Here is a 27,225-nt window from a genome sequence, read left to right as displayed (position 1 = left end):
GGGGAACGAGGCACCGTGTCCAGGGAGATCCCGAAGGGAATCAGGCACCGTGTCCCGAGAGAATCCCGGCGGACCCCTGGCACCGCGTCCCGGGAGATCCAGGGGGGAACCAGGCACCGTGTCCCGAGAGGATCCCGGGGGGAATCCAGTACCGTGTGCCGGGAGGATCCCGGGGGGAACCAGGCATCGGGTCCCGGGAGGATCCCAGCGGATCTCCGGCACCAAGTCCCGGCAGGATCCCAGGAGGAATCCGGCACCGTGTCCCGGCAGGATCCCAGGGGAAATCCAGTACCATGTGCCGGGAGGATCCCGGCGGACCCCGGCGCCGTGTCCCGGGAGGATCCCGGCTGACCCAGCATCCACCGCCCCGCTCCCGTCGGGACCGTCCCGGAGCGGCCCGCGAGTGCCCTCCAGTGGCCCCCGGAGGAGGAGGAGGAGGAGGAAGAGAAGGAGGAGGAGAAATGCTCTGCTCTGATTTGACCCCACCTGAAATGCTGCGTCTGGTTCTGGTGTCCCCAAGATAAGAAGGCCATGGAAGTGCTGGAGCAAGTCTAGAGAAGAGTCATGAAGCTGATGAGGAGCTTGGAGCACCTCCCTATGGATACAGGCTGGGAGAGCTGAGGGTGTTCAGCCTGGAGAAAAGGTGTGGCGACCCCCCAGCAACCTCCCAGTATCGGTAGGGGCTACAGGGAAGCCAGAGCAGTCCCGTGGTGTAAAGGAGAGCACTCTGGACTCTGAATCCCAAGGTCTTGAGTTCGAGTCTCAGTGGGACCATCCCCTGGCAGTTCAATCCCTCCCTGCCATCCCATCCCGTCAGATCTCGAATGCTCAGCAGGGTCAGCCCTGGTCAGTACCAGGTGCTGTGACAGTCCCGAGGACTTCATTGTCACTGTCCAAGCTTGCTTGGCCGTGGCAGATGGAGCTCAGGAGTTAAACAGTGGGGCCAGTTCTGCGCATGCTGTGCCTCACCTAAACAATCCACTGTGCAGGCTGGAAGGGCACGTGGGGAGAGCACTTCCCAAATCTTCGTTTGCGAAGTCTGGCCATACATACATACAGGGAAGCCGGAGAGGGAATCTTCATCAGGAACTGTAACGACAGTTCAGGCAGGAATGGGTACAAATTGAAAGAATAGGAAGTGTACTTTAGACATTAGGAAGAAATTCTTTACTGTGAGACACTGTATCAAGTTGCCCAAGGAGGTTGTGGATGCCCCAGCCCTGGCAGTGCTCAAAGCCAGCCTGGATAAAGCCTTGAGCAACATGGGAGCCGTCCCTGGTTGGGACTACATGAGCTGTAAGGTCCATTCCAACCCCTTTAACATTCTGTGGCTCTAGGATTTGGCTTGTACCAGCTGCAGTGTGGCCAGCAGGACCAGGGCAGGGACTGTCCCCCTGTGCTGGGCACTGCTGAGGTACCTGGAATACTGGGGTCACTTTGGGGATGCTCATGACACTGACGGGCTGGAGCACTGGTCTGATGAGGAGCAGGTGAGGGAGTTGGGGGGGCTCAGCCTGGGGAAAAGGAGGCTCAAGAGGGACCTTCTCCCTCTCCACAGCTCCCTGACAGGAGGGCACAGTGAGCTGTGTCAGACTGTTCTGTCAGGTAACAGGTGACAGGAGGAGAGAAAGTGGCCTTAAATTACACCAGGGATATTAGAGTGGATATTAGGATTTTTTTTCATGGAAAGAGTTTTCAGTTATTGGAATGGGCTGCCCAGGGCAGTGGTGGAGTCACCACCCCTGCAGGTGTTCAAAACCCGTGTGGGGACAGGGTTTAGTGGCAAACTGTTGGGATTCATACATTTTCAGGCTAACAAACCAAAGACAAGTTTGCAGGTGCCAGCTTCTAAGAATGGAATTTGTCTAGAGACCTTGAGCTGCTGCAGAGGCAAGAAATGAAGCTGCAGAAGCCCCACGGAAGATCACATCTTAAGAACTTTTTTACGAAGTTAAAATAAGTTGCATAAAGACTGCTTGGATCCAGCAATTTTTGAGATACATATTACTTAATATGAAAAACTTCTTTGCAGAGAGAGTGCTCAGGCATTGGAATGGGCTGCCCAGAGAGGGGGTGGATTCCCCATCCCTGGAGGTTTTTCAACTGAGATTGGCCGTGGCACTGAGTGCCATGATCTGGTAAAGGGACTGGAGTTGGACCAAGGGTTGGACTTGATGATCTCGGAGGTCTTTTCCAACCCAATCAATTCTATGATTCTATGAATAATTAGCTATAGCTGTGTGATGTGAGTTTGCGTGGTGTGTGTAAGTTTTAAGAATGTGTGTAATTGTGTGAAAAATTAGTTCTGCATATAGTCCCTCCTGTAACTTGTATATTCCTGCACAGCAAAGTTAAAAAACCTTAATGTAAACATAGTTAAGCTCCTAGCTCTTAAGTTCTTCTTCCCTTCTTTCCACAACTACCTAGTAAGTGTAACTCATGAGGAAGAGGACCAAGAAATAAACTACCAAGAAAAACCCATAAAACCAGATGCAGTCAAGTGATTTATTTAACAACAGTGGTAGAAGCCAGAATCACAGACTGAAGGTTGACTTAGAAGTGTAGTGACACAGAATCCCAGATTATTCTGACTTGGAAGGGACCCACCAGGATCATCGAGTCCAACTCTTAAGTCAATGGCCCACACAGGGGATTGAACCCATGACCTTGGCATTATTACAGCCAAGTTTTAACCAACTGAGTGAATCTCAGGGTCATAAAAATGCTCAGCTGAGAACTGTGTCTGTGGAGTTCAGGCCTCGTGACAGCGAACACGTCGGCGCTGCTGGATTCGATCACGTTGGAGCTCCTCTCCGAATCGTGCCATGTCGCCGCTCGCCGACACGCCGTGTCGCGGCCGGCCCCGGAACGCTCTTTGCGCTGCGCGCGTTTCCCGCGGGCTGGCGGCGGCGCGTACCGAGGCGCGCTGGGGGGGCGGTTTGGCGGGCGGACCGGGGCGGGCGCGGGCCGCCATGGCGTCGCCCCCGCTGTCGGCGGCGGGCGGGAGCGGCGGCGAGCACAGCTCGGGCTCCGAGGCCGCCCCGCCGGGCCCCGACCTGCCCGCGCTCTTCGAGCAGGCGGCCGAGCGGCTCCCCGCGCTGCTGCCCGCCGCCAGCAAGGAGCAGCTGCTCTACCTGTACGCCCGCTACAAGCAGGTGAGGCGGGACCGGCCCGCGGGCTGAGCGGGGCTGCCGGGCCGGGGGGGACAGGTCGGTGCTGCGGGGCTGGGCCTGGGGCTCGCTGCGGGGCTGCGGCCCGAAACGGAGCCGTGTCGGGGGAAAGTTGTGTCCCGGGTGCGGGGGTCTCGCCCTCCCGGTGCCGTGGAGGGGATGGAGCCCGGTGGGACAGAGCCCCGCGGGATCTGCGGGAAGAGGGGCTGGGAAGTGTCCCAGCGGAAAGGACCTGGGCCTGCTGGTCGTGCCCAGGTGGCCAAAAAGGCCAAGGCCATCCTGGCCTGTATCAGCAATGGCGTGGCCACCAGGACCGGAGCAGTGGCTGCCACCCTGTGCTGGACACTGGTGAGGCTGCACATGGAATTCTGGGTTCAGGTTTGGGCTCCTCAGTTCAGGAAGGACATTGAGGTGCCACAGTAAGTCCAGAGAAGGGAACGGACCCGGGAAAGGGTCTGGAGTGCATGTCCTATAAAGAGGGAACTGAGGAGAGCTTAGTCTGGAGAAAAGGAGGCTCAAGGGGGACCTTCTCACTCTCTGCAACTCCCTGACAGGAGAGGGGACCCAGGGTGGGATCAGGTTCTGCTCCCAGGGAACAAGTTACACAAGAGGAAACAGCCTCAAGCTGTGCCAGGGGAGGTTCAGGTTGGACATCAGGAATAATTTCTGCACACAAAAGGTGATTAAGCATTGGAATGGGCTGCAAGGGAGGTGGTGGGAGTCACCATCCCTGGGGGTGTTTAAAGAAAGACTGGACATGGCACTGAGTGGCATGGTCTGGTTCACAAGGTGATGATCAGTCAAAGGTTGGACTGGATGACCTCAGAGGTCCTTCCCAAGCTAAATGATCCTGTAAATCCATCACCCTTGTTGCTGTTCCTGACCTAGCTCAGTGTGAATGGCCCTGATGCTGCATCCTTCGAACGAGGGGAACTGGCCTCTAGTGGTGCCAGGGGTGCTTCAGGTTGGATATTAGGAAAAATTTCTGCTTTGGAAGAGCGGTCAAGCACTGGAACAGGCTGCCCAGGGAAGCAGTGGAGTGACCATCCCTGGAAGGGTTCAAAAAACGAATAGATTTGGCACTTCATACGATTTAGTGGCAATGGTGTGTTTGGTCAAACACTGGACTTGGTTTGGGAGGTGTTTTCCAACCTTTATGGTTCTATGGCATTGGTTTGGCTTTGGCAGACTGCATGGTGGGTTGAAGTCATGTGTAGTGTGGAGGATTTGAGCACAAATGAGGGGAGGCTGAGGGAGCTGGGGGTGTTTAGCCTGGAGAAGAGGAGGTTCAGGGGAGACCTTATCACTATCTACAACTCCCTGAAAGGATGTTGTAGCCAGGTGGGGATTGGTCTCTTCTCTCAGGCAACCAACAGCAGGACAAGAGGGCACAGGCTTAAGCTCTCCCAGGGGAGGTTTAGGTTGGATATCAGGAAGAAGTTCTTTCCAGAGAGAGTGGTCAGGCACTGGAATGGTCTGCCCAGGGAGGGGGTGGATTCTGTGACCTGGAGGTTTTTAAGGTGAGACTGGATGTGGCACTCAGTGCCATGATCTGGTAATCAAATTGGGATTGGATTGAGGCTTGGACTTGATGATCTCAGAGGTCTCTTCCAACCCAACTGATTCTATGATTCTGTGATTTGGCCTTTGTCATCAGCAGGGACAGGTCACAGGTGGGTTGGTGGCCTGTTGGTGTGTCCATGAGGCTTTGCAGGGGAACTTGACTGGTAAATCCGATTGCCTTCCCTGTGTCTGCTGGGTGATGAGGTGATGGGACAGGATGGAGAAGTAGTGCACAATGTCCACCTCCTTGTCAGAGACAGTGGGGACCTGCACTGGTGACCCAGGGTGGACTCTGCAGATTTGGGCCTCTGATGTGACCACACAAGGATGTGCTTGGGCAGATCTGCCAGTGAAGGGCTTTAGACTGGGAACTGGGACTGGGAAACTGAACTAGTTTGTTCTGGTTGTAACCTTGAACACAACTCCTTATCCCCTTCAGTCCCTGTGAATTTACAGGATTTGGGAATATACACAATGTGACTTCTTCCTGCTCCTATGGGAGAAGTTACATAAAACAGAGCACCCATTGCAAAGGACTGTAAGACTCACTTAACTTGGAGAAACAGAAAAATTGTAAGCATTGTACACGCTGAAGATTAAAGAGTAAAAGTACAAAGATAGTCTGGATGGGACTTGGAGCAGCCTGGTCTGATGGAGGGTGTCCCTGCCCATCAAAGGGGGTTGGAATGAGATGAGCTTTAAGGTCTCTTCCAACCCAAACCATTCAATGATTCTGTGGCTCCAGAGTGTGGCAAGAGATGCTGCCTGGACTTTATAACTGAATCCCACTCGTTTGGATTAATAGTCAAAGTTGAGTATGCACGTCTTCCCCATGTGTTCTTCCCATATGGATTACCTGTGTCCTACTACTGCCATGTGCAAGTGCTTTTATTTTTCAGTGCAATATTTAATTATCCTCTAAGCTGGCGGCTCCCAGGCTGTGGTTTGTGGACCAATAATTATATTAAAAGCTGGCTGGTCACATGAGGTTTTGTTTTCAGATTCAGTGCTTAAACAGGTTTCTCTTTCCCTTGTAAGAAAGAGGGTAGAAAAAAATACTAAGAGAACTTTAAAGAAGACTCCCAGGCACTCAGCAATAGGACAAGGGGGCATGATGGGCTCAAGCTCTGCCAGGGACTGAAATTGAAGTTGGAGATCAGAAAAAAATTCTTTCCAGATTGAGGAATCAGGCATTGGAATGGGCTGCCCAGAGAGGGGGTGGATTCCCCATCCCTGGAGGTTTTTAAAGTGAGCTTGGCCGTGGCCCTGAGTGCCATGATCTGGTAAAGGGACTGGAGTTGGACCAAGCAAGGCTTGGACTTGATGATCTCGGAGGACTTTTTCAACCCAACTGATTCTGTGATTCTGTGAATGACAAAACCATGACCAGGATGAGATGGAAAGGGTGTTTTTTCTTTTCTATAATTTTTTGTCTGTATTTTCAGTAGATTTGTTATAAATAACCTCTTCTTTTTCAGTGTTACAAATGCCTTGTGACTGTCCTGGGGGGAAATGGAGAGGGATTGCTTGCCTGTCAGCTTGTGCTTGTCCACGGACTCCAGAGGGTTTCCTGGTGTTAGACCAAGAAGGTGTTTAATGTTAAAAATAACTCTGGTGAAATATCTTCTGATTTAAGTATTGATACAGATTAGGAAAAGCTGGTAATTAACACTGTGCCAGCACAGATTTCCAGTTGCCTTCCACTGAGGGGAACAGGGCCCTTCTGTGTCCTCCTTCTCTGTCCCTGGCCAAGCAGGATGGAGCAGCAGGTGCCTTTGTGCTGCTCGGTGTCAGGCCGTGCTTGGCTCCTGGATTTCCATGCCTTTGGCTTCCCAGTCCCATCCCTGTTAGAGTTCCTGGGATTACAGCACTGGCACTGAGAGGAGTTTGCCAGCACAGCTACTGCAGGATCATGCCCTGCTAACTTTGAGGTTTGCAGCATTTTGTGCTTTAAATCAAAACGAGGGCGCTTAATGCAAGTTTTCTGTATTTAATTACAGCAGCCCTATCAGGCTGCATAATGAGCTGCTAATATATTACCCCCTTGGACGGTGGAATTGCTGGCGCACAAAAGGTGCTGACTCAGATCTGTCCACTGTCCTTGATTTGGCATCCTTGTCTTTCCTCAGTTTAGTGTTTTGTGACACTAAAGGCTTTGATTTAAGACACAGCACCGTCATAAAAGAGGTGACAGTAACAGCTGAGCTCTCTGTTAAAATACTATATATTATTTATTTCTAACTGTTTGGGTACATAGGCATTTTCCTGGAATTTTATTACCTTTTATTGGAGGCCATTTCAGGATTTTATTACTTTTCTCTCTGATTTTGTTTATGTATCAGAGACTTGAAAATAAGGGAATTGCTTCGTTGTCATCTCCAGTGAGGCTTTTAGAAGATGTTGCTGAGTTTACGACTCTGCCCCACAACAGGAGGAAGAACAGACTAGTCTGTAGGGCTCTGAACTGGGACTAATTTTCCTTTCCTTCTCTAACTTTCTGTGTGGCTTTGGGCAAGTCATGTGTCTGTGCCTTGAGTCTGCAGAGGTGAAGGCAGAGCTTTCCTGTTGTGTTGGACACATGAGGCTGAGGGTGCAGTAATGGAGACCAGTCATAGAATCGATTGGGTTGGAAAAGACCTCCGAGATCATCAAGTCCAACCCTTGGTCCAACTCCAGTCCCTTTACCAGATCATGGCACTCAGGGCCACGGCCAATCTCACCTTAAAAACCTCCAGGGATGGGGAATCCACCCCCTCTCTGGGCAGCCCATTCCAATGCCTGAGCACTCTCTCTGGAAAGAAGTTTTTTCTCATCTCCAACTTCAATTTCCCCTGGCAGAGCTTGAGCCCATCGTGCCCCCTTGTCCTATTGCTGAGTGCCTGGGAGAAGAGACCAACCCCCACCTGGCCAGAACTTCCCTTCAGGGAGTTCCAGACAGTGCTGAGGTCACCTCTGAGCCTCCTCTTCTCCAGGCTAAACACCCCCAGCTCCCTCAGCCTCTCCCCACAGCACTTGTGCTCCAGTCCCTTCTCCAGCCTCGTTGCTCTTCTCTTGCCCCACTCCAGCCCCTCAATCTCTTTCCTCAACTGAGGGGCCCAGAACTGAACACAACACTCAAGGTGTGGCCTCCCCAATGCAGAGTCCAGGGGAAGGGTCACTGCCCTGGGCCTGCTGGCCATGCTAGTTTGGATCCAGGCCAGGATCCCATTGGCCTTCTTGGCCACCTGGGCACACTGTTGGCTCCTGTTGAGCTTCCTGTCCCTCCCCCCAGGTCCCTCTCTGCCTGGCTGCTCTCCAGCCACTCTGTGCCCAGCCTGGAGCACTGCAGGGGGTTGGTGTGACCAAAGGGCAGGACCTGCACTTGGCCTTGTTGAACTTCATCCCATTGGAATCAGCCCATCTCTCCAGTCTATCCAGATCCCTCTGCAGAGCCCTCCTGCCTTCCAGCAGTTCGACACTCCCTCCCAGCTATGGTGCCAGGGGAAATTGAAGTTGGAGATCAGAAAAAACTTCTTTGCAGAGAGAGTGCTCAGGCATTGGAATGGGCTGCCCAGAGAGGGGGTGGATTCCCCATCCCTGGAGGTTTTTCAACTGAGATTGGCCGTGGCACTGAGTGCCATGATCTGGTAAAGGGCCTGGAGTTGGACCAAGGGTTGGACTTGATGATCTCGGAGCTCTTTTCCAACCCAATTGATTCTGTGATAAATATATTAGTTGAAAAATTAGCAAAGAGCCTTTTTTATCACACCACCAGGCAGGGAGAACCAGTTGTGGAGTAATGAGTAAGGAGAGTCTTAAGGTTTCTCACAGTCTAGGCCAGCAGCTGGAGTTGTATGGAGATTGTACACAGCATGAACATGTCTCTCAATGTTGTGACCTTCAGCCTTCATCCAAGGTTTCCAGATTCCCATTCTGGCCACAAATGGAGGTGCCTTCAGACATTGCCCATTTGGGGCTGCCTGGGTCATGTTTGTACAGCTCATGAGAATAATGCCTGCAAAAGGAATACCAGGAGAGTTTTTAATGCATTCTGGCTGTCATGTTCCTTTAATGAAGCTGATGAACTGTAAATGAGGAGAGCTGAGCATCAAGTGACCAGTCAGCACCCCAGAGACCTTCAATAATTATTTTGTGGACATAGAATGAGAAACTCTCAACTTAAAATACCAATACAGGCTCTTGTCATTCTGGTGATTATGAAGAAAAACAGCTTTTGAGGTCCCCAGGGAAGTGGCAGGAGGACAGAGTCCTTCACAAAATTTTTGCAGGTTCTCATCCTTGGCATGTTTAGCTAAAACTGCCCTTCCTCAGCTCTCAGTCCCAGGTCCCCTGATACGGTAAATTCCTGGTTGGTTTCTCGTGCATTGTGGAGTCTTGCGGCAAAAAGAGGGGAGCCAAAATTTTTATCTTATTCTTTCCAACAAAACCACTGCAAGCCTTTTTAATATATCTTAAAATAGCAAACAGGGCAAAAGAGCATTTTTTTCCCCTGCTCTTGATGGATGAAATTTAACTACTGTTCCTTGATTTGTATTACTATCGATGTTACTAACAGTCCTCCCTGACTCTGGAACAGCCTTTGAATGCCAAATCTCAAGAGAGGAAACTGCTGTCGTGTTTTGATGATGGCAGTGGAAAATTAATATTAAAACAGATTTATTTTTTTTATCCATCTTGGCCAATTTTTGCAGGTTGGCTGTTGAACTAAAGAATTGCCAAGCAGGCATTTTCCATACAGACAATGAATTTGCATTTTATTCCCCTGTTTGTTTTGCTCTTTTAAAACAAGTGGTCCAATCCACCTCTGAGCACAGAAGAAAACAACTGAGGCTACATGAATTGTGACTGATTTATGGGAGTTAACTGTTGCTAGCCTGTTTTCCTATTTCTCCATGAAATGCAATATGTTGTTTTAAAGGCCAGCTAAGATGTTCCAATTTGGATGAATTGCTCACTGGGAGACAGTCAGATGTACAGAAAATTAATTTCAGTTACAGTCACTCATATCCTCTAACACTTAAAATGAAAACATAGTGTAACTAATAAATATCTCTCAGCATGGGCATGCTCTCTTTAAAGCCTGATTAATGATTCCATCCTCAGCATAAAATCCCCACCCTGTTAAGGTGAAGAATTGTTAGCTGATTTAAGCACTTCACCTGCCTGAACACTTGAGCATATTTCATAAAACGTTTCCTGAATGCTGTTTGGTTTCACTTGGCAAACAAAATGTCCATCCAGCAGCCTTTGCCACCTCCAGGACATACCTGTGTCCCTCCCCTATTTTCAATCATGGAATCGCAGAATGGATTGGGTTGGAAAAGACCTCTGAGATCATCAAGTCCAACCCTTGGTCCAACTCCAGTCCCTTTACCAGATCATGGCACTCAGTGCCATGGCCAAGCTCAGTTGAAAAACCTCCAGGGATGGGGAATCCAGCCCCTCTCTGGACAGCCCATTCCAATGCCTGAGCACTCTCTCTGGAAAGAATTTTTTGCTGATTCCATCCATCCAGGTGCCTCAGAGCAAATTCAGAAGCTGCCTGGCATTCCTTTGCTCTGAATTTGTCCCATGGCCTTCCAGAGGACTTTGAAAATAATTAAGCACAGTCTGATCACTTGAGCTTTGTGTGAAAGCAGGTGAATTTCAGCCTTAATCAATAATCATCTCTGTAGAAACCCTAATCAAGAGAATTTTTCTTGATACTGGTGGAGGCATTTGGCTGGGTAATAAACATAACATTAGTGAGAAATCACTTGCTGGTTATCCCTGTTGGGTAATGCATGCAAAATAAATCAGCTGCATAACACAATTGCTTCCCTTGCATCACACGAAGAAAACACAGGGATGCAAAGGTGCTAAAATGGTGGTAAGATGGATTTGTGTCACTTGTTTCTCCCCCAAAACCTTTCTTCTGGCCTGATAACAAAATTATCCTGAAACATCAAAATCCAGAATTTTCCTTGTGCGAGTCCCCTTTGCTTTGTTCTAACAGAAGGAAATTTCTTTTCTTTAGGTGAAACTTGGAACCTGTAACACCCCCAAGCCAAGCTTCTTTGATTTTGAGGGAAAGCAGAAATGGTAAGAGAAAATCCTTGTAATTCTTAGCAATTTCTGGCACTACTGTTTTTTATCAACGATATTTGAGGGATTATGGAACTAGAGGATGTAACTTGGGGAGTCTACTGCTGAACTGGCTTTAAAATCCTTTGTTTAACAGGGAAATGTTGCTGTGCCAGGTGCAGATGTGAAATACAGGACCTTGTTCATGCAGAACTAGCCTGCATACAACAAAAATGTTGTGAAAACAGCTTTGTGAACACAAACTGTGTTCCAGCCTGGGTCAGGATCCCCTTGAAGATCCTTTCATAGCCAAGTGCTGCAGTGACAGTGGCCGTTCTTGCCCTCAGAGAAAAGCTGACCATTCCAAATGGAATGAAAGGTGGGTTTGCAACCCCTGAAGGATGTAGGTGAATCTCATCACTGTGTTCCAGTGATGACACCATGCCGGGCCCTGCCCTTTGGCCACACCAACCCCCTGCAGTGCTCCAGGCTGGGCACAGAGTGGCTGGAGAGCAGCCAGGCAGAGGGACCTGGGGGGACTGAGGGACAGGAAGCTCAACAGGAGCCACCAGTGTGCCCAGGTGGCCAAGAAGGCCAATGGGATCCTGGCCTGGATCCAAACTAGCATGGCCAGCAGGCCCAGGGCAGTGACCCTTCCCCTGGACTCTGCCTTGGGGAGGCCACACCTTGAGTGTTGTGTTCAGTTCTGGGCCCCTCAGTTGAGGCAAGAGATTGAGGGGCTGGAGCGGGGCCAGAGAAGAGCAAGGAGGCTGGAGAAGGGACTGGAGCACAAGTGCTGTGGGGAGAGGCTGAGGGAGCTGGGGGTGTTTAGCCTGGAGAAGAGGAGGCTCAGAGGTGACCTCAGCACTGTCTAGAACTCCCTGAAGGGAAGTTCTGGCCAGGTGGGGGTTGGTCTCTTCTCCCAGGCACTCAGCAATAGGACAAGGGGGCACGATGGGCTCAAGCTCTGCCAGGGGAAATTGAAGTTGGAGATCAGAAAAAACTTTTTTGCAGAGAGAGTGCTCAGGCATTGGAATGGGCTGCCCAGAGAGGGGGTGGATTCCCCATCCCTGGAGGTTTTTCAACTGAGATTGGCTGTGGCACTGAGTGCCATGATCTGGTAAAGGGACTGGAGTTGGACCAAGGGTTGGACTTGATGATCTTGGAGGTCTTTTCCAACGCAATCCATTTCTAATGCATGTTGTGCTGTCTCTGAGGGGCTCACTGATGTTTTCCTGTCTTCCAGGGAGGCCTGGAAAGCCCTGGGGGATACCAGCCCTCACCAAGCCATGCAGGAATACGTTGCTGCAGTGAAGAAACTCGACCCCAGCTGGAATCCACAGGTAGGAAACGTGAAAATACTGTTCAGGAAACAAACTCGCATCTGCCTTTGTAAATCTGAGAATGGCTCAGCTTCACCCAGATTTTAATTGCTGCATGGCAAACTTCATTTTGAGCAGATTAAAGTCTAAATTTATTTGAAAAACTCTCCTTTTGTTATAGCTGAAACATGAAGAACATTCTCATTCATTCATAATGGTCTTCATTGCAGCGAGCGCATGCACAGGGTTGGTTTGGCTTTACTGATCTAATTTATTTTGCTCTTATTGGTTCATGCTGTATTTAGCATGTAAAGATACTTTTTATCCTTTTCTCATCTTTCTCTTTTCAACTACTCTTTAAATGTTGATCAATAGAAAGCAATCTCCATGAAAGTGACATGAACTGAATGATCAATTCTAAAAATGTTTCCTTTTTGTTTTGATGCAGCAAATTACCAAATCTGATTATGATTAGGTACTCCAACATAACAAGTCCTGTGTCTGTGTTACAGGGAGACTGTACTGTCATTTTAATTAATCTGTCTTTCATCTCCCAGGTTTATTACTTGATTGAATCCTTAAGGATATCTCCTGTTTATAGACTGACTTTTATACAATTTTTAAAGAGGATTGCTCTTTAGAAAAAGTATTGCCTTTGGAAACAGAGTGGAGATATTTCACTAATAGCAAAATGCTGAGGGATGGTAATTTCTTTTCACGGTGGGAAATTGATTCTTTTTTGGTCTGGTGCTTTGGAAGCAAAATCTTGTGTGAGCACAAGCCTATGAATCAAGAATTTGATTCTCAGTTATCTTCTGATGCTGTTCTGGGGATTTAAGAGTAATTGTTTTTCCTTCACTAGTTCATGTTTCATGCCATTGATGCTGTTTTTGCAGCAAAGAAATGTTGCCATTTTGAGCAAACCCTTCTTAATGCCTTTGGGGAGGAAAATAGCATTCTACAGTTAGCAAGAGCTGTCTGCTTGCTGGGTAAATTCTCATCCAATCTAAAATTCTCACACAGAAATAAAATAATTTCTAAAAATCCACATGTAATCCTGAATGAAAAAAGTGCCAAGTGAAATACACAAATATTAATTAATAATGAAAACAAGCAAACAAACAAAACACCCAGTGTTTTCCTGAATAGATTTTCCAGCAGATTTTTGACAGGTTTAGCTTTGGGTATTCCCTTCACTTTCTTGCCTCAGAGAATTACTTATTGTCATGGGTGGGAGCTTCAGGTGACAAAGCTGTCAGCTAGGAAAGTGGAATAGCATGTTAGTTTTCTACAAAACAAATGTTTTAAAGAAGGTGTGTAGCAAACAAAGAATGGTTGGCAGTACTTCTGCCCCCCTATTCCTCCAGGGTGAGGAGGTCACCTTAGCAGAAAAAGTAATTTAAAAGTCAGCATTAAAGTACAGGTGGCATTAAAGCACAGGTGACTTTCTTTGCAAGGAGTCACCTACTACAACTTCCTCTTAATTCCACTTTTATAGGACCAAAATGCAGTCAGGAATCTGCTCACTCTGATGTGTTTCGTGCTGCTCTGCTCTTTTCTCCTTCCCAAATTCACGTTCTGGAGCCACGAGAGGGAGCTCTGCTCTTTAAAATGATGGAGATGCCTGTGTCAAGGGATGGAGATAAAATAGCTATTTTAGTCTTCAAATTTCAAATTGGATTTATAGGAAAGATCTGTGGGTACATTACAAGGTGCTTCATCACTGTCACTGTGTCTCCTTTACATGCTCATCTGCCTCGCTCCTTTGGATTTTTCTTACATTCAGTAGATCACGGATGAAATACTCCCAGTATTTGGTTAAAAGCAGCATCAAGTGCCTGGTACAAATTTGAAAAGTTCATCTTGCAGATCATTGTGAATCATAAATAGTAATTACAGTACAAAGGTGTTGAATTTCTGATTGTGCAGCTTCATGAATTTTGCTATTGTAAAACTTTCTCACTATTACCTTCTTATTTTCTCTTTGACAGTTTATTTCATCCATTAAAGTTGTTCTTTGTGTTACCTTAACTCCTGCTCAGTCTCCTATTTCATATATTTACAAAAGGGCTTTTATGTCTTGACCTTTTAGCACTAAATATGCCAAATTTTAAACTTAGAAGAGCTGGTATTTTCTTAGGTTCATTTTTTTCCCCAGCAGATTTGCTGCTGCTCTGGAGCCTTCAGACTGTCAGTGTTTTTGTTAATAAATAGAATGGAACTAAATGCAGCATTTCTTAGGCAGTCCAAATGGATCTACTTCTTGATTCTTTATTCTCCATTGATTCGTTCTTTCATATTGATCTTGCAGTTTCTGTATTAGTACATTTCCAGCATCAGGCTGTAACTGCTGCAATTGAGTATCTTTGTTTTGGATGGGGGGAAAAAATAACCAAGTTAAAGGATCCTGATGCAGTTGGAGTGCCCTGATTTTGTGTTCAGAAGCAGTGAAATCACCAGTAGCAGCCAAAATCTGACCTGCTGCTTCTACTGCTGCATGGAGTCTGGAGTTAATGCACTTTATTAGGAGACAACTGAATGTGGAGAGGCAGCAGCACAGCTGTTGTCTGCTCTCTGAAGGTGCTGTGACATTTTTGACAGTGGAGGCACATCTGTTGGCTCATCTCCATGACTATTTCCAATGTGTTTTAATTTCTTCTTCACCCTGCAGGTTCTCTGATAGTCCTGCCTAATGTTTTTCTTTCAGAGCTTAGTCTAAATCCTGGAAGGAAATGATCATACTGCATTTATTTTCAGTGATTTTATTTGCTGGTAAATCTTTAAAATAAAAGATAATCTGAAGGATTTTGAGGTGCTATCCATTGTCTTTATATCCATGAAGCCACAGGAATCTCCTTGCTGTGTTTGTCTTGATCCCAGAAGTGCAGAACCAATAATCACAGTTGCCTTTCAGCATGCATTGCACTTAGGCCCTCCTGTGTTGGCACAGCCTTACCGTGTGTTTGTCGTGGGTTGTTTTGTTCCTTTTCCCAAGAATAGCTGTTAGCAGGAGGTCAGGAACATTCTTTTCCATGCAGTGTCCATTCTCCTCTTGATGCAGCCTTCCTTCGTCATCTTCTACCTTTTAGCACATCTTTTGTTTCTTGTTCTTGCTTGTGAGTCATTCCTTTCAGTCTGAAGTTCCAGGCAGTGGAAAGGTAATTGCTTGGACCAGCTCAGCTCTATTTGCATATTTCAGAGACATCACCTGTCCTTCAAGTCTATACACTCTTCCTCCAGAACAGAGAATAATTTATGAAGCCATTCTTTTGCATTCTGTACCCTTAGACAGAAAGGCTTCATGTCAACACCTCACACTGTTTTGGGTCCTTTAGAAAGCAATATGTGTCCCAGCAGCTTCTGGTAGGTTCACTTGTTGTCTTCCTGCTTTACTGGCAGCAAATGACACGTTGCTTTTGGTGACTTTTGCTGTTGTGTGTGTATGAGTTTGGTGATGGCTCTCACCTGCCCTCCCTGCCAGGCACCTCTGACCCACCACTGCAGCCTCAGCAGTGGGCTCAGGGATTTTGGGAGTGTCACCTTCACAAGTGGTGTCTTCCATCTTCATGCACTAACTGTTCTCCTGTACATCACTGTATAATTGGGCACTTGAGTACTCACAAATTTTGAGAGTCATAGTGGGGGTTGGTCTCTTCTCCCAGGCACTCAGCAATAGGACAAGGGGGCACGATGGGCTCAAGCTCTGCCAGGGGAAATTGAAGTTGCAGAGCAGAAAAAACTTCTTTGCAGAGAGAGTGCTCAGGCATTGGAATGGGCTGCCCAGGGAGGGGGTGGATTCCCCATCCCTGGAGGTTTTCAACTGAGATTGGCCGTGGCACTGAGTGCCATGATCTGGTAAAGGGACTGGAGTTGGACCAAGGGTTGGACTTGATGATCTCGGAGGTCTTTTCCAACCCAATCGATTCTATGATTCTCTGATTTCCATTCCCCCCACACTGCTAAATTCTAATCTCTTGTCATATATTTCATATCACAAATCGCCACTGGCTTCAATCCAGATTTTTCAAGCCTCAGACTGCCAGGGTAGAAGAACCAGGCCAGGACCTCTTTTCTTAGCAGCATTGGGCACATCCCTTGCACTGAAACCCTGTTGTCAGGGCCTTGGGTGGGTGTGACACATCACTGCAGTGGGTGGTCAGGAGCTCTTATTGATCAGTTCTTGTTACATGGCACAGCTCGAACAATAAAAATAAATAATAAAAAAGCATCCAGATTTGCTCATCAGTTTTAGCCTTCCATTTGCTGATTGCAATTTTGGCATCCCTCAATTCTAAATATTTCCTTTTCCTATTTCTTATATTGCCAGTTCACCAGTTCCAATCTCAACAGCTTGTCACTACTAACTTCAGTGGCATCCTTTCCCAAACACTTGGAGCCCTCTTCCTATTTGCTTTGACTGCTGAAACTCACAGGAGGCCTTAATTATTTTCTATTTATATATTAAAATTTTAAAAATTGACCTGTTAACTTGTTTGACTTGCCTTCACCAATAATGCACTTAGCAAGATTTCTGCTGTGTAATGAGGAAAGTTGGATATTAGGAAACTGAAGAGCAGAGGCTTGTCCCAAAAGCAAAGCTGGAAGAGAGCTTGAGCTCAAAGGAAATAGATACTCACCAAACATTAAATTAAGCTCTTAAAGGTATGAAAGGGTTGGACTTGATGATCTCTGAGGTCTTTTCCAACCCAATCAATGCTATGATTCTGTGAAATTCCAGTGCTGATGTTTGCAGAGGAGAAAGCTGCCTGTGGGGTTTTTTTCCAGGTACTGTTCTATGCCTTGTTTGAGTGGAGGGTTTATTTCTCTGTACTCTGGGCCAAATAATGAATGGGAGTCAAGTCCCTCCATTGCTGTGTTGGTCTGGGAGCACCGAGTCATGCTGGAACAGGATCCTTGGGTAATAGACATTCTTATGAAAAAGAAAATAAACTTCAGAATACAATTTGCTGATGACACCAAGTTGGGAGGAGTGTCGAACTGCTGGAAGGCAGGAGGGCTCTGCAGAGGGATCTGGATAGACTTGAGAGATGGGCTGATTCCAATGGGATGAAGTTCAACAAGGCCAAGTGCAGGTCCTGCCCTTAGGCCACACCAACCCCCGTAGCACTCCAGGCTGGGCACAGAGTGGCTGGAGAGCAGCCAGGCAGAGGGACCTGGGGGGACTGAGGGACAGGAAGCTCAACAGGAGCCACCAGTGTGCCCAGGTGGCCAAGAAGGCCAATGGGATCCTGGCCTGGATCCAAACTAGCGTGGCCAGCAGGCCCAGGGCAGTGACCCTTCCCCTGGACTCTGCCTTGGGGAGGCCACACCTTGAGTGTTGTGTTCAGTTCTGGGCCCCTCAGTTGAGGCAAGAGATTGAGGGGCTGGAGCGGGGCCAGAGAAGAGCAACGAGGCTGGAGAAGGGACTGGAGCACAAGTGCTGTGGGGAGAGGCTGAGGGAGCTGGGGGTGTTTAGCCTGGAGAAGAGGAGGCTCAGAGGTGACCTCAGCACTGTCTGGAACTGCCTGAAGGGAAGTTCTGGCCAGGTGGGGGTTGGTCTCTTCTCCCAGGCACTCAGCAATAGGACAAGGGGGCACGATGGGCTCAAGCTCTGCCAGGGGAAATTGAAGTTGGAGAGCAGAAAAAACTTCTTTGCAGAGAGAGTGCTCAGGCATTGGAATGGGCTGCCCAGAGAGGGGGTGGATTCCCCATCCCTGGAGGTTTTTCAACTGAGCTTGGCCGTGGCCCTGAGTGCCATGATCTGGTAAAGGGACTGGAGTTGGACCAAGGGTTGGAGTTGGTGATCTCGGAGGTCTTTTCCAACTCAATCGAGTCTATGATTCTGTAATAGCAAATGCAGTAATTCTGCAGGCTTAGAGCAGTCCAGTAAGCTGGAAAAGCTGTGGGAATAAAGCAAAAGGATTTGTCCAGTGGGTGTTTTTGCAGGAAGTACTGCAGGGGGCAATATTTGATAAGGTGGGAGGCAGGAACCCTCTGCCCAGGGCTGGGCTCTGTCCCTACTTCCATGTGGTGAAATAACCTTTCTCTGCCACATTTTAAATGCAACATGCAAGTTGAAACTAAAATGTGGAAAAGAGAATTTGCAATCTGAGGATACAGTGAAAAGCAGAGTAAACAATTCCCAGATTTGCAGCACAGCTGAGTTTTTATGTGTGCTTTTTTTGGATTCCACCAGTTGTTACTGAGATATTTTAACATTTGGTTTAAATTAATGAGTCTCTTATATTTAAGTAGGATCTCCAAGTCAGTTTAGAATTTCTGTCACGTGGGATCTTGAAGGGAACTTAAAAATTTCTGCACTGACTCAAATGCAAACTGCATTTCCAATGACATTAAAACAAGTATTTGGAAATCCAATCCTAATTTTCCTTCAATTTGGACTCATTGCTCAAGTCTGTCCTCTTCATATCCGGAACAAGAAGATCTGATCTTTTGCAGCTTACAGGTTTTATGTCTGGTGAACTTGTAAGAATTAGATTAGTAACTGGGAAATCATACTGTATTTCAGTGTGGGTTTCTTGGTTAGTGCTGGAGGCCAATGGAATTTCTTCTCAAAATTAAGAAACACCTTAGAAAAGCTGTTGTCTGTAAACAAAATGAGTGCACCCATCATGTTTTCCTGTTTTGTCTGTCAGTCAAACAGATGTCTCCTGTGATAATCTGTCCCAGCAGCCACTGTTGGTGGTTGGGAAAGAGCAGCAGAGTGGTGTGGGCAGGATTACAAGGGGGATGGGAAGAGCAGGAAGGGAAAAGACCTGCTTGGGTCTTTCTGCTGTCACCATCAGTGTGCTCACACACCTGCTTCGTTTGGGTAAATATCTCAATTTATGGCTTGCTGTTCTGCCACGTCAAAAACTTCGAAAAAGAGCTACTTTATTTCTTTTGTAGTATAAAAGCAATTTAATTGCATCGTGTAAAGTGGGCACTAATCAAATTATGGCTGTGCTCCTTAAAGCTTGGTGTGCTGTGCCGTGCTAATGCAGCACACTGGGAAGAGGAGCAGTGCTGGAAGGGGTTTTGCTCTGCATGTTTCTTTCTGGGCTTGTACAGAGAGATCCTTGTGTGGCATTTCACCCTGAGGGAATTTTCTGTTTGACTTTATGTGTGTTTTTTACCCAAATACTTGTAATTGTCCTTAAGAATAAAAGTTAAGAATGTAGAAAACAAACTGCACTTTTTGCTAAAGATACTTTGACAGTTCTTATTTAAATGAGTGGCCACTACCTGAAGGGAAGTTCTGGCCAGGTGGGGGTTGGTCTCTTCTCCCAGGCACTCAGCAATAGTACAAGGGGGCACAGGCTCAAGCTCTGCCTGGGGAAATTGAAGTTGGAGATCAGAAAAAACTTCTTTGCAGAGAGAGTGCTCAGGCATTGGAATGGGGTGCCCAGAGAGGGGGTGGATTCCCCATCCCTGGAGGTTTTTCAAGTGAGCTTGGCCGTAGCACTGAGTGCCATGATGTGGTAAAGGGACTGGAGTTGGACCAAGGGTTGGACTTGATGATCTCAGAGGTCTTTTCCAACCCAATCCATTCTGTGATTCTCTGTTCCAGCAAGTAACTCACTTGCTGGGTGTTGGGATGCTGTGCTGGTGGAGCTGTCAGCCACGATGGGCTGGGGTTTTGTCTATGGACAAGCTTGATAAATCATAGGACTTTTTCTCTCCTGCAGTTGCATTTTCTTGTAGAGCACAAAACAAAATGCCAGACCCAGAGTGAGACTTCCAGTTGTTTGGAATCGTGATTCTGGCAAGCTGTGCAGAAGTGAAGAAGTTAAAATGAACAAGCATCTCATAGTAGAAACATAAACAGCTGGAATATGTGCCAGCCTCCCACCCCCTGGGAGCCTGTTGGATTGTTCTCTTTGATTTTGCATCTCTGCAGAAATTTATGGTCTCAGCTCCTTTTATTTATGACACTGCGATCCTCGATCAGGTGATTGATTGAAATACAGGAGTGCCAAGCCTGTATTTTAGAGAGGCTGGAGTTTAGAAAGCAAACCAGCAATGCAGTCATGTATTGAAAGCTGCACTGGAATCCTGTATGGAGTTGTCCCACGTTTCTGTGTTCCTGAACTTGTACAAAGTAAAGAATTATCATGACAAGGGTTCACACCTCTTTTCTTTCCCTCCTTTTAAGCTGCCTGTTCTTGCTGAAAATGTACTGTAGGTTAAACATGAAATCCCACTAGCCCTGCAGGGGCTAACTTTTGCTTCTAGAGATGTTGGAGCCCCTATTTTTCTGTCTCAGATCCAGCAGTGGTGATGCACCATGTTGTTAGTGTGCTGTGGGAAGCATAAAATATTCTCGCAGCTACTTGAATGTAACAATAGTTATTTTTGAGAACTGCAAGCAAGAAACTCGGGTGCTCACCGTTTTTTGGCTACCAATGCAGTGATTTTGGTAAAGTTTTTAAGCAAAGATATTTTTCCTTTTGAACGTATCATTGAATTAATTTTCATGATTTTGTGTTAATTAAAAAAATATGTGGTACTATTTGGAATGCATTCAGGATAAAAAGAATAATTAGAGGCATAGCTCTAATGAGCACTGTGTGTGAATTCCCAGTGTTACGATTCCTGGCTTGCAGGGGGATGAAGACTGGATAAAAGACAGATAACACTGGGAGCAACTGAAAAAAGGTAAATTGAATTTAAATCTGTATATCAAACTACTGGCATTCAGTAATGGCGACATATAACAGGATGAGGCAAAGTACTGTGTAACTTTCTGTGCAGTAGGGATTTAGTTGCTTTTTTTCTTTTCTTCTTAACATACACCAGAAGTGGCAGGCTGTGCTGTGTGGCTCTGGTGCACAGGTAGCAGTCCCACAGCACTGGTTATTCTGGGATCCCACAGCTCTGGGGTTGGAAGCACAAAACACAGCTGAGCTCTGGGACCTCAAAACTTCACTTAAGCAAGTGCTCTCCTAGCTCAAAATGCATCTCAGTATCAGGGAACGGGTAAGTTGCTGCTGATCCTCTGCTGGAGGTTGTTGCTTCTGTGACTGAGTTGACAGAATATGTTTAGATGCTGATAATTCCAGAGGGAGCCCAAGGTCTTGGCTTAAATTGAGAAGGCAAAGTTGACTTTGTTAGTGTCAGACCACAAGCTGAAATGACTGAGCTGCAACCACAGGTGCCCTCTGTCGTTTCTGCCTTGAGGTGGCAGTTTCTGGCTGTTTAAATCATAGAATGGATTGGGTTGGAAAAGACCTCTGAGATCATCAAGTCCAACCCTTGGTCCAACTCCAGTCACTTTACCAGATCATGGCACTCAGTGCCACGGCCAATCTCAGGTTAAAAACCTCCAGGGATGGGGAATCCACCCCCTTTCTGGGCAGCCCATTCCAATGCCTGAGCACTCTCTCTGCAAAGAAGTTTTTTCTGCTCTCCAACTTCAATTTCCCCTGGCAGAGCTTGAGCCCATCGTGCCCCCTTGTCCTATTGCTGAGTGCCTGGGAGAAGAGACCAACCCCCACCTGGCCAGAACTTCCCTTCAGGGAGTTCCAGACAGTGCTGAGGTCACCTCTGAGCCTCCTCTTCTCCAGGCTAAACACCCCCAGCTCCCTCAGCCTCTCCCCACAGCACTTGTGCTCCAGTCCCTTCTCCAGCCTCGTTGCTCTTCTCTGGCCCCGCTCCAGCCCCTCAATCTCTTTCCTCAACTGAGGGGCCCAGAACTGAACACAACACTCAAGGTGTGCCATGTGCAGTTTTCTTTTGCTGCAGATTTTAGCAGCAGTGCTGCTGCTCCTCAGCAACAAAAATGTGGATAAGGAAAGTGTTGAAAATTTGTTTTTGTGACGTAGCTGTGTGAGGCTGGAAACAGGAAAGGGCACTGTTGTGACATGAGTAGTGATTCCACTAGCAGTGAAAACTTTGCTGTGTGGGTTCATTTCTGTACTGAAACTCCTCTGCTGAAACAAATTGGCAAATGAGGGGTTTGGTAGCACTGGGCAACATGACAAAATTTAGGTCTGGGAAAGCTGCAGGATGGGCTGGCAGAGGAGGGGTGTTGAGACAAGCAGGACCCTGCCATGGGCAGTGGGGACAGGGCAGGTGAGCAGGCAGTGAGGGGCAGTTCAGGAGCCGGGGCAGAGAGCAGAGCAGGCTGAACCTCAGAAAAATAGAAAAATCTGAGTTTTCAAAGTAATTGAAGCTGTTACAGAACTCTCATCTTGCTGTGTCAGAGACTGCTAAAAAAATCAGCAGTCTTGGGTAGAAATTATAGGTTTATCTTGCTGTGGAGTATGTAATACCTTGATTTTTCAGTGTGGAGCTGTAGACATTTACTTGATATTCAGTCACAGGAAGAGTCTGCTTACTCTGCTGCTTCACATGGTGATGTAGGGGCTGGTTGAAAAGAAAGAATGTGTTACATAGAATTAGTGTATGCTTTTGGTAAGGAATGAATAGCTGTAATTGTTTTGTGTGTAACATAAGCTGCAGCACAATAAACTGTTTCTTTAGTGAAAATACATAAAGTTTAAGTTGTTACATTTAGCTTGCGCTTTACACAAAGTATCAAGAAGGTATTGAGTCTAATTACTAAGATTAAGATTTTGTTTGGATGTTAACTAATACATTGGTTAATGTCAGGTAAACCTTAGTTGTCTCTTAGAGTGGAAAAGGAGTTATCTTGTAAAACAGCAGGTATTGTCTGCTACTTAGATTCTTGTGGCACTGTTGTACCCAACTATTGGAAAGGAAGGTGGCACTCCTTAAATGTCTCTAGAGCATCCTCTGAGTATTTAGAGCTGAACTAACCAACACAAAGGCACGTAAAGGCTCAGGCACAGCATCAGCGCACAGCCCTAAAGCTGCCTCCAGATCCTGCTGAGCCTTCTGGCTGAGCCTGCCAAGGGTTACACCATCACTTCAGAAACCTTCTGTTGCTACTGGGGGGCTCTGATCCTTCCCTTGCCTGAGTCTGTGGGGACAGGGACCAACAAAGATCTCTTCATTCTGCTGTTTCTCTGCCTGCAGAGCTCATAAATCCACTCTCTGCCTTCACAACCAGATCTGTTGGAGGAAACAAAAGTCTGTGGCATTGGTCAAGCAGCCTTGGAGCTGTTCCTTTTGCCACTGGCCACTGCAATGCCATCTGGCCCAGCAAGCAGAGGTTGGAGTGGGGACTGATGTCCTTTAGTTTATCAAAAGTTAGCATTGCCTTCAGCTTTCAAGCTTCGGTGCACCTGTTTGTCCCAAGCTGTGTAGCCATTCAGGATTTCCAGTTTGGCTCAGAATATGTTTTTTGCTCATATGTTTCTTTTTCATACAAATGTCTGTGTAAATTTATATAAATATTTTGTATTAGACTGACTAAAAAAGCAGCAGTTGCAGTCCAGGCTGTGTTTGTGTCCATAGCTTGGTCCCCTCAGCTTGGGAATATGTGGATTTTCATATGGATGATGTGACAGAAACCAAAACCTGCAGGAAGCCACTGCATTAGGTTTTTTCATTGAGAATATTATTCCCTTCCATGCATATGCTAAAATGTATATAGTGAGTCATGAAATCACAGCTGCCAGCAAGCATAAAATTTGTGCAAAATTATGTTAAGCATTTTACATTTATTTCCCTTCCCCTGACTGTCTTTACTACTAATTTCCAACTGTGATTATGGTGCAGTTATTAATTAAGTCGTTATAGTTAAATGAGTAATCTGCAAGGCTTTGCTTTAGATCACAGCTCTGTTTAACTCTGACTTTAATTATAGTATGTTTGCTTTTAGTTTTTGAATGTAATCTGGAAAATATTTTCCCTGTCTTAAATTGTGTTTTTAAGAGGAAATTCAAGAAATTTTGAAGAGGAAATTCTATGGTGAGACTTGGAAGAACCAGGAAACTTTTTTTTTTACGTAGCTATGAATGGAATATTAACTAAACTGACCCTGCAATATTTAAAAGCAAAAAAAAAGAAACCCAACCCCACCTTACTCTGCAGAGCATTCTGCCATTTTTTATAGGGCAGTTTGCTCAGATGGTTCAGATCCTCAGTGGTCTCTTGTAAAGGCTCCAGGTGCTGAGTCATGTGCACGCTCTGGGAGCCAAGAAGGATTGTTGAGAGAGGAATATTAAAATAGTCTGTTTACGACAGCCATTAATAGGGCTGATGCAGAGGGTACGGCAGCCACTCATGGAAGGTGGCTTTGCAGCACTGCAAGGGGGAGGCTGCCCTCAGCCAGGGGGGATTCAGGCCTTGTTTGGGTGTCATTGCCTTCCACGGGGTGGTGAGAAATTCCGAGCTCGTGTTTTTGTCAGGAACGAAGGATTTTATGAATTTAAACAATGTATAACAACGCCTGATTTTATAGCTGGCCAAAAATAGCAACATCACCGTGGAAGGGTTAAGATTTACCTTCCCTCCCGCTGCAGGTTGTGTGAAGTTCAGCTGAGCTGTAAAGACAGGAGGATACAGGTGGAAAATGCCTTTGGAAGAGAACATTGTTTGTCCTCATTTCATGCCTCATTAGCCGCGCTGCTGGAGGACCCTCCCGCATTGTTGTGGGGTCAGGAGCCCCCGGCGGTGCCGGGGGAGAAGGGACATCCCTCCCTGTCCAAGGGCTCCCGCCTTCGGACCACCTGCGTTTGGGGTGGAGAGCACCCTCCTCCACTTGGCTCTCCTGGCACTGGCCTTAACCAGTAAAGGAAAAGACGGCAGCAATTATGGCACACACAATTAACGAGCTTCTAATCTCCAGCCTTGTGTGTAATTGCTGCTGTCAAATACAATTAGTGTCTGCCCAAGTTGCCTTCCCAGGGGGACCGGCCAGGCCGTGGCACAGAGGGAGAGGAGTGGGCTAGAGTCTGAAACTTTAGGAGAGTTTACATTTTCTTGTTGCCTCCCAAATAATCCTCACTCCTCAAACAAAGAACTGTTAATCCAGAGCATTAAGGGCACATGGTGGCCAACAGAGCAGGCCTTGGGGGCTTGCTCTTGGGTTAACTCTGAAGTGTCTTCTGTAAAATTTCTCACCTGGGACTATACCAGCTTAATTACAATTCAATCAGCACACCTCAGGGATTAACTGGTACCTTCCTGTGAGCCTGATGGGGTTCCAGGACATCACCTGTGCTGTCATAACAATACACTGCAGTTGGTACACCTCCCAGGTGTGGTGTGGAGAGCTGGGATGCGGGTCAGAGTTTCTCCTACCCCTGCCAAGCAGATCTCTGTGAGCATCCAGCACTTCCAGCCCCTCCAGGCTCAATGGCTTAGGACCCCAAAGCTCTTCACAGAATCATAGAATGGATTAGGCTGGAAAAGACCTCCGAGATCATGAAGTCCAACCCTTGGTCCAACTCCAGTCCCTTTACCAGATCATGGCACTCAGTGCCACGGCCAAGCTCAGGTTAAAAACCTCCAGGGATGGGGAATCCACCCCCTCTCTGGGCAGCCCATTCCAATGCCTGATTACTCTCTCTGCAAAGAATTTTTTTCTCATCTCCAACTTCAATTTCCCCTGGCAGAGCTTGAGCCCATCATGCCCCCTTGTCCTATTGCTGAGTGCCTGGGAGAAGAGACCAACCCCCACCTGGCCAGAACTTCTCTTCAGGGAGTTCTAGACAGTGCTGAGGTCACCTCTGAGCCTCCTCTTCTCCAGGCTAAACACCCCCAGCTCCCTCAGCCTCTCCCCACAGCACTTGTGCTCCAGTCCTTTCTCCAGCCTTGTTGCTCTTCTCTGGACCCTGTGAAGCCAAGACTGATTTTGGTGGCTTCTGAAAGGTGCCACATTCCTTTCAAGGAGGGTGTTTTATCTGCCTGCTCTGCTGCTGTGTGTGCCCCTTGCTGCAGCCAGGTACAGAACAAGGAAGTGTGTCCCCGTCCCCACTGCTGGGTTCTGCTCTGGGCTGTGCAGGAAAGCCAGGGAACGTGCCAGGCTGACACCTGTGCTGGAGCAACAGGTGAGCTGGAGGGAGGTGAATTATGCAGAACAAATGCAGATTGGAATCTGCAGTGTGTATTTGCTGCTGCGGAAATGCTTGAGGAGTTTTGATAGTAGTCATTTTGTTGGGAGTCGTTGTTGTCTCTGTCCCATGGAGCCAGATAGAGCTGCTACTCTAACTGAAGCTGCATCAGGCTCAGAAGAAGAGAAAAATATTACAATAAGCAGTACAGACTTCTGTGCAGTGTGGTGGCTCAGGTGTGAGATCCTGATGTATGGCTCTCATTTAAATTGTCTCACTTTCCTGTTTCCAAGGCACATGATGATAAAAAACCTAAGCCTTGACTGTTTTAAGGCACTGGCAGGGTAACTATGAAGATAAGTAGTGTGATGAGATGAACCTTTTTTGCTGATGGCCTTGTCCTTTTCTTAAATATGTATTTATGAGAAGCTATTTAAAGGTTTTTGGTATGGAGAAAAGCCAGAGTGAGATGTGAGGAAACAGGGGGGATGATGGATATGCCGTGCAACACAGCCATGTGCCTTGCCATTCACCTATTGCTGTGTGTGGTGGGTGTCTAGGCTTGCAAAACCAGCCAGGCAGAGTTCCCATTTTGCTCTGGATAAAACTGGGATGCCTTTTGTTTAACCCATGTGAGGGATCCAGCTCTTCTGTTGACTCCAAGTTATGGTATTCTGTTTTTTAAAAGCTTTACTGAAACTTATGCTATTCCTGCTGTTTTGTAGTATCTCTGTAGGACTTCTCTGTACCTTTCCTTCTGTCAGATTCAGGAGTCCCTTGCCCTACATATAAATGAGTATCTGTGAACCATTTGGTCCCAGCTAATCCCTGATGGTAAAATTATTTCCATCTCTATAGCAAGTTCTGGCTCTTCAGTTTGAAGTGGATCATTGGCCCATGAATGTGCCATCTTGTTAAATCTCTTGGTTTGTGTAGATTGGAACAAAGCTTGGGCTTGGAGATGAAAAATAAAACAACCCTGCCCTGTCTTCAGGGATATAGCAAGAGACCGACCCATTAAGCCAACTCCCAACTGCTCTTTCTGTTAGATGATAATTTTCTTCCCACTTGCCAAAAATGCATCATATTGTGAGCATGGAAGAGTTTTAAGACCGAAGTAAAGGTGAACTCAAAACCCTCACAAAAAAGAAGTTTGTCTCTAATTGTTTTGCATTTCCATAA

General features: G+C 47.0%; 1 protein-coding gene across 1 annotated transcript in view; it reads left to right on the top strand.

Moving 5' to 3' along the window:
- Window positions 1–2,951: 2,951 nt before the first annotated feature.
- ACBD6 (acyl-CoA binding domain containing 6) overlaps window positions 2,952–27,225 on the top strand; it is an 89,164-nt gene continuing 64,890 nt past the window's right edge. Inside the window, exons 1-3 of the mRNA XM_071565598.1 lie at window positions 2,952–3,155; window positions 10,750–10,814; window positions 12,043–12,139. Coding sequence (XP_071421699.1) covers window positions 2,973–3,155; window positions 10,750–10,814; window positions 12,043–12,139 — 345 coding nt within the window. The 5' untranslated portion in view covers window positions 2,952–2,972. The remainder of the gene's footprint in view (window positions 3,156–10,749; window positions 10,815–12,042; window positions 12,140–27,225) is intronic.

Source organism: Pithys albifrons, chromosome 10, assembly GCF_047495875.1.
Source record: "Pithys albifrons albifrons isolate INPA30051 chromosome 10, PitAlb_v1, whole genome shotgun sequence".
NCBI lineage: Eukaryota > Metazoa > Chordata > Aves > Passeriformes > Thamnophilidae > Pithys > Pithys albifrons.
The sequence above is the reverse complement of the archived record's forward strand: the minus strand, read 5'-3'. Positions and strand labels throughout refer to the sequence as shown.